This window comes from Phodopus roborovskii, unplaced genomic scaffold (assembly GCF_943737965.1).
Source record: "Phodopus roborovskii unplaced genomic scaffold, PHOROB, whole genome shotgun sequence".
Taxonomy (NCBI): Eukaryota; Metazoa; Chordata; class Mammalia; order Rodentia; family Cricetidae; genus Phodopus; species Phodopus roborovskii.
In genome coordinates, this window is record NW_026126460.1 from 9471416 (window position 1) to 9486464 (window position 15049).

The 15049-nt window shown below is 37.6% G+C and overlaps 1 protein-coding gene across 1 annotated transcript in view; it reads left to right on the forward strand.

Annotated features, from left to right (window-relative positions):
* Pard3b (par-3 family cell polarity regulator beta) overlaps positions 1-15049 on the forward strand; it is a 948779-nt gene that overhangs the window by 487992 nt on the left and 445738 nt on the right. The window contains 2 exon segments of the mRNA XM_051190339.1: positions 19-158; positions 2476-2604. Coding sequence (XP_051046296.1) covers positions 19-158; positions 2476-2604 — 269 coding nt within the window.

A 15049-nucleotide genomic window follows, 5' to 3' on the forward strand; every position in this document is an offset into this window, starting at 1 on the left:
TCTGGTCTTTCATGCTAGGACCTGAAGGACTTGGTTTCACTGTGGTAACCAGAGACTCTTCTATTCATGGTCCTGGTCCCATTTTTGTAAAAAACATCTTACCAAAGGGAGCAGCAATAAAGGATGGCCGCCTTCAATCAGGGGACAGAATTTTGGAGGTAAGAATTGAAGTTAATGTCTTCAATTAAATATTTCTTTATATTTAAGTAAATAAACATATAGACATATTGTTATGATCTTTTGTTTGTGATCTAACAAATAAAGCTTTCCTGAAGATCAGAGTACAGAGCTAAGCTACTACTTAGACATAGAGGCAATGGTGGTGTACAACTTTAATCCCAGCATTTGGGAGACAGAGGCAGAAGGATTTCTGTGAGTTCAAGACTAGCCTGGGCTACATGAGATTGATCCAAACTAAAAGAGAAACAGAGTCAGGTGGTGATGACTCACACCTTTAATCCCAGTACTTTGGAGTCACAGGCATTTAATGCCAGCATGAGGAAGGGATATGGCTGGGCAGAGAGAGGAATATAAGGCAGGAGGAGACAGAAGAGCAGGCATTCAGTCTGAAGATTCCTTGAAACAGGATCACTCATTCAGTCAGAGGATTTGTAGGGACAGGAACACTCCTTTGGTCTGAGCTTCAGTAGAGATAATAACTAGTGGCTGGCCTCTCTGCTTCTGTGATCTTTCTTCATTTGCACCTATTTATTAAAACCAATTAGAATTTTCATTACAGCATATGTAGTAGTCACTCACTGTCTCTTGTTGATCCCAGCATCCTCCAAAACTTCGAAAATCTGCATATGTCCAACTCCTTTATATAAAATGGCATTGTATTTACATATAAATGATACATTAAATTGTGACTTTATACAGACTGAGTAGGTTATATTTAGGAATACACACGTGTGCACATGCACACACACACACAAACACACACACTCACATGCATGTAATAACAACCAATGAAAAAAAGTAGGCAAGGCAGGATATATGGGAAGGGGAAGGTTTGGAAAAAGGAAAGGGAAGGTGAAAATGATATGATTTCAATAAACAAGAGAAAAAAACGTTACCTAGATGATTTGTGATATCTAACACAATCCAAATGTTACTTAAACACTATGTCTTGTTTAGAAACTCATGACAAAAAAAAGTTTTCAGTGTCCAGTATACATACAACTTTGTCAGTATTTTTTATCTGAAGTTGATTAAATTTCTACTACTAAATTCACAGATATTGAGGGCTAATTAGAGGTAAATACTTAATTTCTAATGTAACATATATTGGAAATTAGTACTTATAGACAAAATAATTACTTCAATTATAAAACTAGTTAATGAGAAGCCTAACTGTAGATGTCTTCAAGAAGGTCAGAGATGTGGGACCAAATACTAACATTTTCCTACTTCCTTCTTTCTTCACCTGTGGTATCTGAGTTAATCTAGTTTATTCAATACAATTGGAGCTAACAATTTCATACTCTCATGCAGGTCTCTGTAGTAGTTTCTTCAAAATTTTGAGAGGTCTCCTATTGACACTGTCAGATCCAAGTCAGTATTCCCTACACTAAGGCAGGAATAAGGATGCTGAGCTGATTTTGCATAGAGAAGTATTTAGATATCATCTATGAGGCTTGTTTCTCCCACTGATTACTGTCCAATAGCACCATCATCTCAATAAGAAGCTTTGGACAGTCAACAATGAGAGACTCCTGGTTGAGACTGACTGGTTTTAAATCTCCCATGACATGGAAAATTGCTTTCAAACATGTATCACTAAGAATGTATATTTTGGAAACATTTTAGCATTCCATGTAGTTCTGTATCATAAAGGATGCTCCAATTGACAAGTGAAGCTCTGAGGCTGATTCCAAAAACCTATGATAACCTACTGACAACAGTTTTCTAGGCAAAAGGAATATTTGGGATTACACCAAAATACTTGTACTTCCAGAGTAAGTTGCCATATGATAAATAATTCACTTTTGCCCGGCATATTGCAATCCACTTCATACCTATTTGATGAATTAATTTCTCTGATTCTTCTTAGTGTAATTTTTCCTTCTCTGAAAATGCAATGACTTAGGGAAAATCCCCACTGTAAAATAATTTATTGATTGAATTTGTCTAGTATCAAAATTATGATGACCATTTAATTATTGAAAATGTATATATGTTGAACCATGTGCTTATTACCATCTTTTCAGAGCTTCAGTGAATTCATGAACCCATTTGTTGCATGATTAATTCACAAAATAGAACTTAAAAACAGCACTTATGAGCTGTTCATGGTGATACATGTCTATAATCCCAGCTTTCAATAGCTCTGCCAGAAATATGTGAGTTCAAGGATGCCTTGGTTATATAGCAATACCCTGGGCAACTTCTGCAAGACCTACCTCAAATAAAAGGGGCAAGGGGAGGCAATAGGAAATATCCTGACTGTGGATATGTGTATGGTTCTATCACTAGGTAAATGGCAGAGATGTCACAGGAAGAACTCAGGAAGAGCTTGTGGCCATGCTGAGGAGCACCAAGCAGGGAGAAACAGTGTCACTCGTCATTGCCCGCCAAGAAGGGAGCTTCCTGCCCCGAGAGCTGGTAATGCTCAAACCTCTGTCTCCTTGAGCTTTTAGTCCTGTGATTAATGTCCATGTGGAACTCATACTAGTGGGTACTGATGTTAAATTTAGGTTGTGTTCAGAACAAACATTGGGTGTGAGTGTGTTATCCCATTTGGGGTTTCACACTTATAAGGCTACTGATGCACTGAGGGGGTGTATATGTACACAAGGCCTTGAGAGCATAAAGTCAAATAGATTTCGATAACAAATAGCTATCCAAGCAATTGAGTAAAATATACATTTGAGTTTGCATTAGGAACTAGATGAACAACATAGTCCATAGACCTCCTTTAATGAGTATTTCAAGTAGCAACTTAACAGAAGACATTGCTCACTGGGGAAACTATGTGAGGAATATGCAAAATAATGGCATTCTATCTTCACATTTTTTCTCTCTAAATCTACAACTGTTTTTAAAATAAAGAATTAACAAATGAGAAACAAAATAACTTCAAAAGAGATAATCCATACCTGGCACTGGGCCTTTTATTTGCTAGCATGTAGACTTAATAGGAGCATTATTTTTGTGCAGAGGGTGACTCCATTTAAATTTTATATGTATATATTTTAGAATGCTTCTACATTAGTAGGGTTACATATAACTTTCTCCAAAGGTCTTTAGAGTTAATTATCTTTCCCCATTCTTCCTTCTAAGCCCACACAGTTTAACCATTCCAGTTTCATTATCCCCCATCTCTTATACACTATATTATATGCCCTTCCCTTGAAAACACTCCTGATTACCCACATACAACCACTTTGTGGTCCTTTAATACTTTCTTGACTTCTGTGGGTTTTCTATATGAAACATGCAAAGCTAAAATTTAAAGCTAATATGTACATATGAAAGGAAACATGACATTTGTCTTTCTGCATCACCTTCTACTAATTTATCTGTAAATTTCATAGTTTTGTTTTTCTTAACAGATGAACAATATTCCATTGTATAAATGTATCACGTGTACATTATCTATCCAATAGCTGATGGACATCTAGGCTGTTTATGTGTCCTTGGTATTGTGAATAGAGCAGCAATTAACATAGATGAGCAGATATAGAGTCCTTTGGGTATATGCCCAAGAATAATATAGATGGATCATGTGATAGATATAGTTCTATCTTTTAAAGGAACCTCCACACTGAATTCAATATGGTTGAAGCAGTTTTCACTTCCAATAGGTATGAATAAGTATCCCCATTTCCCCATATACATACCACCATATGTTGTCATTTTTTTATATTAGCCATTCTGATTATAGGAGTTGTTGGCCATTGAGGCTGCACAGACCCACAAACATTATACAGTGTAGCCATTACTCTTGGTTCACCTTCAGAACTTGGCAGTAAGGCACTATTGCTGAAGATACCATATACTTGAGTGATAAAACATAAAGAAATCAATTTGCTACTAACCTGGAATGAGTACTGCCAAGCTTCTATAGTGCTGGAAGGTGCTGTGCATGTTACCAGGGGAGAAAAGTCATCATTAGTCTTACCTATCTAAAATCCCATGAGCTGCAATAATGAATGACCTTGCAAAATATTCCCACTGGTGAATGGCTAGGAGTAACCAAGCACTTTCTGCTTGATTAAATTCTGATCTACAAGAAGGAATCCATATCTGGCACTGTTAGAGCCTATGTTTACATAGGTTGTAGATCCTAGTGGAGAATTTATGACTATTATTCTATTAACTGGACATAGAATTGAACTAGCTCCTAAGGGCTTACTGCTAGATCTATAGATTAGTGCATCTCTCAACTCTTGTCAAGAAGCTGCTTCTTGTAGTAGAGAGCTACAACTGGTCAACTTGTGGAAAATAAGAGACTTCAGAGTCCCCAGCCCCAAATGAAACATCTGTATCATACACCTCCCCACAAAGCTCGTGGAAGAAGAGGACCAATAGAATTGAAATAGATGGAGGCAGTGGGTGATTGGAGTGTGTAATAAAACAGTGTTTTCTGAACAAAACAGAGCAGTTACACATATGAACTCAGCAGTTATGACAGTATGCAAAAGACTGTACAAGATCAAGCCAGACAAAGTTTTACCATGGAGGGGAAATTGGGGGATAAGTGGGCAGAAAGTTTTACCCCTAGCTAAATAATTGTTGGCAATTGATAACTTATTGGAGAAGGATGATAAGTTTCCTTTACGGGTATGAGCATGGTAGGACAGCCATGATCCAAGAGTTGTCCTTATATCCAAGAGTATTTGAGGAACAGAAATTGGAGTTAGTGGGGTTGTGAAGAAAGAAAGGAAGAAAAGGGAGAAGACAGGAAGGTGTATAGTTAGGAGTTGGGTAAGATCAAACTATATTGTATAAAACTCTCCCTTTAGTGAGGGGAACAGAAGTCATGAAAAGGACAAAAAGTTGATTTATATTATGTCATAGATTTGTGGTTCAATATCATCATTTATTAAGTTGTATAGACTTTGGGTCAAGTTAACTGTGGTGTATATTTTTATTTATTTATTTTTATAATAAAGTTTATAAAATTAATTTAAAAATAGTTTCTTAAAGAATGAAGAAAATATTAGTTTGAAGAGAAAAAATTTAAAAGAATGGAAATAAAAATATGTTTAAGTGTTCAGAATGGACATAAAGGTCATGAAGGGATCTGCAGAGCATTGCAATTTACACTCCACACAGGAATTCAACCTGTTCTGAGCTCTGAGAAAGAAATCTTGAGAGAATTTCAAGTCATTCAAAATGAATCTCCTCCCACCCAGAACCTATTCATTTAGTAATTTGTAACTAGTGATCAAAAATGTACAAAAATTCCTGTGCATTGACTTTTTCCCTCATGTAGCATAGCAACATGTTTGATGTGTGCAACTACAAGCTGTTGGTTAGATAAATAACCATATATTTCTCCAGTGAAAAATAATCACTACTTAAAATGGTATTATTGAAATTGTCATTTAAGAACATCTATAGCATAATGTTAATTAAGATGTATACCACAAAATTATATATGGTTAATTATCTAATTATATTAAAGGCTTGAAAAATAATTGAGAAGAAACACACCTAAAGTTTTATATTTTGTAGCATTGAGAACATTTATTTATTGAAACAGTTGGCTTTTAGAATGATTACAGAAAGTTTAAAAGGCCTTTTAGTCCAAAGAACAGCTAGAGAAAGATGCTGTGATCAGGAGGATTCTTGGTTACCTCTTGTTTTGAATTCCTGTCTCCTCTGAATCTGTAAGGAACTGACAAGCGCTTATATAAGCAGCAGGATAGGTTGCCTGAGTTAAGAGAGTAATCAGGGAGGTTGAGCTGGGGGAGTAGTGGCTACAGAGGGGGCATTTTAGGATAATTGTTATCAAATAACTGAGTTGGTGTTGTGTGGACTGTAAAATGAACTTACTGTCTTTCCTTAAACCATTAATCCATTAATCAACTTACCCATCAATTCAACAAATGACCTACTACTGTCTCAGTACAAAGTTGGAGATTCTAGGAGTACAAAAGTAATTCAAATTCATTTTCAGCTCATATTGAACTTGTCCTAAAGCAAATAATTGGGAGAGGTTAATGTCATAAGAACTTCTCAACCATGCAAATGCACAGGCAGAAATGAATTACTTAGAATATTTAAATCCAGCTTCAGCTATCAAAAATGTTGAACCCATGGGATGGTTTAGCAGGTAAAGACACTGGCTACCAAACCTGATGACCTGAGTTCTGTCCCCAGAACCACTTGAAGGAAAGAGAACCAAGCACACACACACACACACACAGACACACACACGCACGCACGCACGCATGCAGGCACGCACGCACGCTCATGAGTGCATGTGTGCATGCACCTATTTCTCTGCACTCCAACTTACCTATTACCTGCATTTTGCACATATCTGAGGATAGCCTCACTGAATCACTGTTCTTCCCCAGTAATGCTCCTTATATCACCAACAGGTCCTTCTTCCCTCCAAGTATTTTCTCTCTTTTTTAATTTTATTTTATTTTACTTTATTTTTTGGCACGAAATTTCCATTCTATATTGCTATTTCTTTCCCATTGTCCTGTTCATTGTACCCTTACCCCTTTACATACTGTGGGAAGATCTACAGTGAAATAATACCAAAAGAAGGGGGAAGCATGGACAGTATAAGCTGTGAGGACATGACCCATACTTCATTTTCTCTACTTTTCTCCATGGTCACCATTTTCAAAGGTAGAACCTGAAATGCCACCTCATCTCTCAGACAGTCTAAATATTGTCCTCTGAAATATAGAGGCCTTTTTCAATCTTTTGTTTATTTATGGGTTACTCTAGCAGGGTCGAAGTGAAAAGAAACAATAAAGAGAGTTACTGTGTATACAAACACTAGAAGTCCATTTCCTTATTTTTTCAATTCCCCTGGATGACAGAGATGAAATTGATCATAAAACCTCAGGGAGACGATGTGTATATTTCAAAAAGGAAAGAAAGAAACTTGACCTTTCCTTGAACTATGATTCTAGAAGGAATAAAACTCTACCTTAAAAAGAGACACTCTAGCCATTGGTCCCTTTTCATAACAGAACACAAATGACAAAGCAGCTCTCATTGGCTGCTTAAACCCACAGATGTCTCTCCATCTCTATCTAGTAACTCCTTCAGCTTCCTCCCATATGTTTCTGGAATTCCTGACTCCAAGGCAAGTCCCCATATTCTAGAATCCTTCCTTCTTTTTCCCCTAGGGAAGAAGGAAAGAGTTATGTAATTCTGAGTTCACAACTCAGAAAATATTTTTTTATTTAAAGAAAATTGCACTTGGAATTTTACCTAATTGAGTAAGGGAATTCTTAACATCAAGTAATCTTATCTTTCAGTTTCTAAATTAAAATGAGTACCAGCATAGTTACATAAGACATCTAAACATACAAAGAACTCCTAATACCTGGATTGGTCTCTGGAGCCCACTCCTCCCACTCCATTCCTCCATCAACAACTTCTCTGCATAAGGAGGAGCTGTCCAGCAATCACTCTCAGGGTTAGCTTCACTAACTGGGTGAGGGTTTTTTGTGAGGATTAAATGAGATAATACATACAAACAAGGCTCTTGGCATCATCTCTGACCATTTGTAAGTTCTCAGGACCATTAGCTCCAATTATTTCTTCTAGTGCATCCCTTCCTGGGTAGTGGTGTGAATATAATATTCCATTCTAGATACAATTTTTGGAGGCTTGGTTAAGGCCAACCACCCCTTTTGAACATTGTAACTTCCTAATTTACTCTTTTAAAATGTATTCTGTGATCCCAAATGATGAATACCAAACACAATTTTATAGCCCATAAACTCTATCAGTGAGACAGTCTCTGTATGCTATTTTGTTCTTGTTTAATAGATTTTAGTGAAATTTGATTTCTATTCCAGAATGACATCATAGACTGAGCCCACCAGGGAATATATTAAATTAATTGTGCAACTATGAGGTTATAAATGTAAATAAATTATTTGTTCTCTTTTGTTTTTATCTTATACAGGATACAGAGTTCATATGTTTAGTATTAATTCTCATACAACTCTGGCAAACATCAAGGCTCAATAATATTTGACAATAAACTATCCAAATATATGGCACACATTTATAATCATAGCAAAGAAAGGGTTGGGGGAGTAGACATACCTACATAATAGGAAACCAGAATCTGTATTTGTAAGAAATAAATGCAGTTTTGTTGTTGTTTGTATTTTTGTTTTTCCCAACCCAATAGGTTGCCTTGAGCACTAAGGAGCAAGAACCATACAGAAAGTTTAAAAAGAGGTCATGTGTAAGGCTATCTCAGGAGGAATGACTTGATCATACAGCATGCACTGGACTCTTTGACAGAGCAAACTGAGGAACAGTTTGTTGGTGACACAGCTTTGTGCTTTCCTTTCCCAAGCAGAAGGCGGTGTCACTTTTGTCTGTTCTTCCTTAACATGATTAATGCACACACTTGACTTTCCATTGAGAGCCAGAGGGGCGGAGGAAGGACAGCACTTCCTGCTTTTGTCTTCTCTGTCTCCTTTGAAGCAAACAAACTGTTTAATTTTTCCTGCTCTAAGGAAGGTGCTCTCTTCTTTACTAACCCTGCTTGTTTCATGAGCGTTCTTGCCCTCCTGAACAGCATTGTGTGTCATGTCTTTGGTGGCGCTAAGTTCTCCTTACTGTGTTATCTTTAGCTTCTTGGAGAGTCTTAATGCTTTCAGCCAGAGGAGCATGTGGTCAGCACATCTACAGGAAGTATCAATATACGACTGTCTCTCAAATATGACCCTCTATCATTCCAACTGTTTCAGCATCAATTTCTCAGTTATTTCTCCTTACCTCACACTTGAGAGTACCCTGCTGAACATATGTGTGCACCTCCCTGCCTTCCTTTTAAGTGATCATTTAGTGCCCTGAGTTTTGTGGCATGGATAGCCAGCCTTTCTATTTGTTTCAAGCTGTGTTGACAATCAAATAAAAAAAAATGTGTAGCGACATCACAAGGATTTAGCTGTTTCTTTCTAGTATCCTTGCTGAACAACTGCTTCGAAAGGTGTTTTTTAGGAATCTAGACCTCCTGATGAGGTGGGTATAGAGTTAAGAAGCATCCACAAAAAGAACATTTTTTTTCTGCAAAGATCCTTTGTGATTGGTGTTGGTGACAGAATGGGCAAGGAAGCTCCTATGTCTGCAAACCTTCCTAGAATGAATACTGTGGTGCTTCGTTGGCTGTGGGTTTGCCCTGTGAAAGATTTGGCCGTGTGTTCTTTTCTTACACTTGTCATATGAAATCCTTTGTACTTGCCTTCTTCTTATACATAGAGTAAGACAGGGGATCCTTCCATTTAGAAAAGACCCTGAACAACCAGAGAGTTTCTACTCATTGCTCACTTAGTTTGCTTTCCTATTGCTGCGACAAAACACTGACCAAAGCAGCATGGGTAAGAAAGGACTCACTTCTAACTTAAAGGTTATAGTCTGTCACTGAGAGAAGCCAAGGAAAGAGCTTGCAGCACAAACTACCAAGGTTTGCTTCTTACTGGCTAGCTCAGTGACCTGACCTTGGCACCACCCACAATAGGAAGAGCCTTCCTTTATCAATTAGAAACCAAGATAATGCCCTATAGGCCGATCTGATGGAGACAAGCTTTAACTGAGGTGCTCTATTCCCAGGTAAGTCTACATTTGTGAAGAGGGGAGAGAGGGAGGGAGGGAGGGAGGGAGGAAAGGAGGGAGGGAGGGAGGGGCAGAGAGGAAGACAGAAAGGGAGACAGAGAGATGAGTTATTTTCTGTATGTGAACATGTGCATGTATTTGCATGTCTTCCTTCATTTATTAGTGAGGAAAGAACATTCTGCCCTTTCTTTGTTAATCTCTTTAACATTTCATTTTCTGACTTGCTGCCTTGTCTTTAAATTATCCTGAAAATCACAGCAACCCTGGTGGGTAAAATGAGCTGAGAAAATTTCAAATGTGTTTATAATTTCTACCTGCCACGTTTGGCTGCTATTAAACGCCATCCTGTGCAAGTGGGATTAACTGTATTTCAAGCAAATTTCTCCTGGACTGCATGATTGAGAACCAAAACGTAGCCATGTCTGTCATGCTGATTTGACCTTCACTTAGGAGTATTGCTTTTAGGGAAAACAAGTGGTGTGCACATGTATGGAGGCTCCTTTAATGGTTACTAGGCTTAGCATTTGGACTCTACCAGGGGTACCTACTCCTGTGACCTCATCGTAGCAAATGAGAAGTGGTTCCAAATCCTTCAGGGTTTACTTAGCTTATTATTAGATGGGAAAAAAATGGAACCTTCAAATGTCAAATTATTTAACATCATAAATCATGGAAGAATTTTGGTATGAAATCTTAGATGAACCTCCTTTAACTGACATATTATTTTATTCCCTTTGGCTATTTGATTCAAATGATTCCATGCTTAATTAACCAAGGTACTTAAGGAAGAAGGGATGTTAGAAGGGCTGTTTGTGGATAAATAGCAGAAATTGGATGATAGTTTCAATTTTTCTATAAACCCAAGTACAAGGGTTTTGGTTTGCAATTAAAATTATCATGCAAAAAAAATACACTGTTGCATTGTATAGATTATCACAATAAAATCTTTAAGTGATTTAAGATGAAGTTCTGGATGACAGCTTCCACTTATGCTTTGTGAAAAATTTTCATTTCCTCCTTACTGAAATTCTGTTCAGCTAATATGTATTGGGTTTTTAAAATTGGATTTTCTTCTATAATTTCATACGTATATAATGATCTTTAATCAAAATTCTTCTATTATCATCGCTTCTCCTCCCCAAGCTCCTAACAAATCACTTCTTTCCAGGTCTCCCTCCTCTGTTCATGCCAATTTGTGTATATGTGACTCAATGCATTGAACTATTGTTGTCTATATGAGGAAGCTTAGTACTTGGAAGTTATTTGCTTGAGGAGGCAAAATGTTCTACTGACTAAACAGCGAGAGATCCTAATCCAGCCTTTAGGATATGAACTCCAGAGTTGAGTGCAATGCATTCCACTCTTCAAGGATTTTGACCAACTAAAGTCCATAAAAAGGACTTACCAGTGAAGCAAATGGTACAAATCAAGAGTTATAGTATTCCAGGAATGTTCTAGATGAAGAAAAACTTTGTGAGCATGATAAGCTTGAGGTGAGTCTTGATGACATATGAGATTTCAAAATGCAAAGCAAGAGGGCAGAAGGATACACTGTCTTCAGTTAATCAGAGTTTGGCAAGTACCAATTAGATCAAGCAAATTTTAGACACCCCAATTGGACAGTTTCTTAAGCATGGGGCTAACAGGAGAAGTACTATCATTTGGAATAACTTGGGAAAGTCAAAGAGATGTTGGGAATCTTGCTATGAACATCCTGCAAATGTACACCTCTCCATCAGATTTCAAGGACTGTAGAGAAATGGTCATTAGAATCTGCATTTGGGAGTCTTATGGACTAGATGCATAGTCAAATTTTGTGATAATTCTCAACCTTTTGGTACCTGTTTCTACATTTGCTAAATGAGGATGAAAACACCATGTAGCTTGTACGGTTGATGTAAAAATTAACCAAGCACAGTTGCCTTGTGCACTGAATGCCAAATAATGCTCACCCCTATTGGTGCTTCCTATGCCTATAGCACAATTCAGTATTTGTCATCTGAGTGCATGAATGCCACAATTCACTAAAGCTGGTGGTGTTTCTAATGTGCATTTCTCAATTGTACCTGTGATGGAAAGTTTTAAAACAAATCAATATATATGCAAGGATAACCTTGTGGTTTTGAACAGAAGCAATCACTAATTACAACAGTAGCACGGGGCATTGTGAATTAGGCAGCTATTTTAAATGTAAATGGCTATCTCTGTAAGTTATAAAGATACACAATTTGGTTGTAAAGTTTACTCATGGATACATGACAGTTCTAAGTACTTTTTATATTTGGTAATGTCAAAGATATTTTGAAAGTATTTTTAATGTGCCAGCAATAGCTACAATAGTTCTTTTTTTTTTTTTTTATAATGTTTCTCAAGTGTGACCTCAGGGTTTATAGTATTAGTAATCACTCAAGGATTCCACAGGCAGGCAGAGTCTGTTTCCCTACAGACCCCCTGAGTCAGACTCCAAAGTCGGATGTAGAGTTTTGTTTAGCACGCTGTCCTAAGAATTTCCATGTTTACTTGAGTTAGGAAATAGTTGGAAAGTAGCTTTATGATGAAGAACCAAAGTGACTAGGAGAACACAGTGGCTGTAGCTGGTGAGCTTCAACAACCAAACTTCACATCCTAATTCTGCATCTGTGAACAATTGTTCATGCTCTGTGGAAAATATTCTGTGAAAATCCCAAGGCCAATTGAGTTGTGTCTTTTTGGCCATGTGCCCCTCATTCTGGCAAAGAGCCAGTGGTTAGTCCAATCCAGTTACCCAACTCAATTACACCTGATCCATTTAGGCAAACTCAATTGTACTTGACTTCTTCAAGCCCAACTCGATTGTGCGTTTAAATTTCCACACTCAATTTGATTGGGCTCAGAATTTGTTACATGCCACCTTGTAACTTGTAGACTTCAAGATAAGCTGTAGGGAGATGTTTTGGAGACTATGGGCTTTTTGGCATCTGTTTGTTCTATTTAATTCTCCCTGTCCCTTTTATCCCCATCATTGGATGTTGTAGAGTAAGGGACTTCCAATTGCCCCTATGTAGCTGCCATATTCCACTGCTATTTAGTGAACAATGGTCAGAGTCAGATGTTGCCAGGTTCTTGTTTCCTTATTTACAAAAGTAATAAAGAAATTGCATTTAAAGCAAAGCAGTAGAAAGCTACAGCCACAGAGGTGAAAATACCAAAGGGCCCAGTTACAGCCCTTCTTTTTTGTGGGGTTCAAGAGAAAGACGAGTTTTGATTACTAAAGGGTATGAGGATAGTTCTCAGTTTTGATTGATGGATTAAGTTTTATAATTGTTTTTCTGTTTCACACACCCCATCCCATAATGCATCTAATGTTAACCATAAAAATGCCCAATAATGCATGGGTGTCGGATGGTGAATTGGGGGTTCTTCCTAAATATTCATCTGAGGACACAATTTTGCCTCACACTGCACAGACACCCCAACTACCACTGGCTGGATCATTGCCTACACCCCTCAAGCACACACTCTTTACCAAAGCAGAACTATTCTTAAGTAACATTTCTCTTCACAGAGAGAAATGTTCTTCATTTCATTCTGCTCTGGGGTTCATCTCTGCCAGCCCTTTGAATGTTCTCAACAACCTACAAGGGATTAGTAGTCTGCTACTCTCTAGGAAGCTCTCATGCCTTAAAGAATGTTCCAGAAGCCTGTCAGTAAACTCTAGGCTTGATAAAATAGATTGTACCTGAGCCCATGGCTTCTTGATGTCAGAATGTAAATGCTTAATGATTTTTATCACAGGCTGATTTTGTTGGCAGTCAAAGGAGGTGGAAGTGGGTGTACCTTGTGCTGTAAAGATCTCAAGACCCTTCAGAGTGCGGGGGCCTAATTACATGCCCTTTCGAAGCTAACAAGGAAGAGCTGTGAGTTTCAGTTCTTTCATAATGCAAGATGTTATGTCTTGTTAGTGGCTACTGCCACTGTGATTAGGTTTCATGAGCCTAGAAAAGGGACAGAAATTTCCTAAAATACATATTTAAATAGTAATATATTGACCAACCACCTCTTATGTCCCCCTTGTCATCTAGTTAGCCAAATGTTACCAGTAATTTATACCAGCTGTTGCTATGGAGCAGCTGTATGAGAAGTTGGACACGGAACTCTGGGGATGATCTTGATTTCCTTAATTGCCTCCACAGTCTGTGATCAGTGTGCTCATGAAGGTAGATTTGATGTAAGATAAGAAAATGTGTTCATTGTATAGAGACTATTTGACAATTAGGGGAGGAGTGTGTGGTCTTAATTGATCGTGGTTGACTTTTCCAGCTGTTTCTGAGTAAACAACACATATGTGAAGCTGCCAGTGCAGTCCATTTCATTTGGAAAGTGTACTTAGAGATTTCTCAACATGCTTCATCAGCTGCATTCCCCAGGAGAATGTATGATCTTTACCAGTGGAGAATACCAACTTAAGATCACTGGCTTTCTTTCCTAAGGTCTGATAAAACAAAGATAGACACTTAGATAACAATCTGTTGCCTCTTACCTCTTCCCATGCCCTGTCCCTGAAGATTCTCTGGGCAATGACTTTTAAATATGTTCTCATTATTTTTAATGAGTGTGCAGACACGGGACGCATAATGCAACAGTAGATAGGTGCCCTTTCTCTGAACTTGTCAGATATAATAAAACATCGCAGAGGTTAAGATGCATTTTTCTTTAAGATATTATAATTACTTAAATCAAGGCACCCATGTACAATTCACATACCGTTCACCTATTGTTGCTGCCTAAGTGAGGCTCCACTGAATTCCTAGTTCTCTTTGAAAAAGGGTGTTTTATTACAAACGTTAAAAAAGACAAAAGAACATTTAATTTTGTTATGTCTCTTCAAGTTTACCCATCTTAAAATCTGCCCTGGATGGCAGGATATCCAATTATAAAGGAGTTCAATTATGTTTCCTGGCCACTTATTGAGTTATATGAAGGACTTTTATCACCTAGTCTTTCGGTAATTAATTCTTTACATTTCTTAAAGGCTCAGGGCCTGAGGAAGGATTACTTAGTAGCTTGAGATGTTATTTCAATTTTCTGATAGTTTTTCTTCCTCTCCTTTGCCTTCCTCAGTCCTTTTCTTCTTTTCTTTCTTTCTTCTCTCTCTCTCTCTCTCTCGCTCTCTTTTTTTTTTTTTTTTTTTTTTTTTTTTGGTTGTCTTTCAGTTACTTAATATATTGATCTCCAGGGCAGGGGATGTAGCTAAGGGCTCAGTTGGTTGAATATGTCTGGCATGGACAAGGCCCTG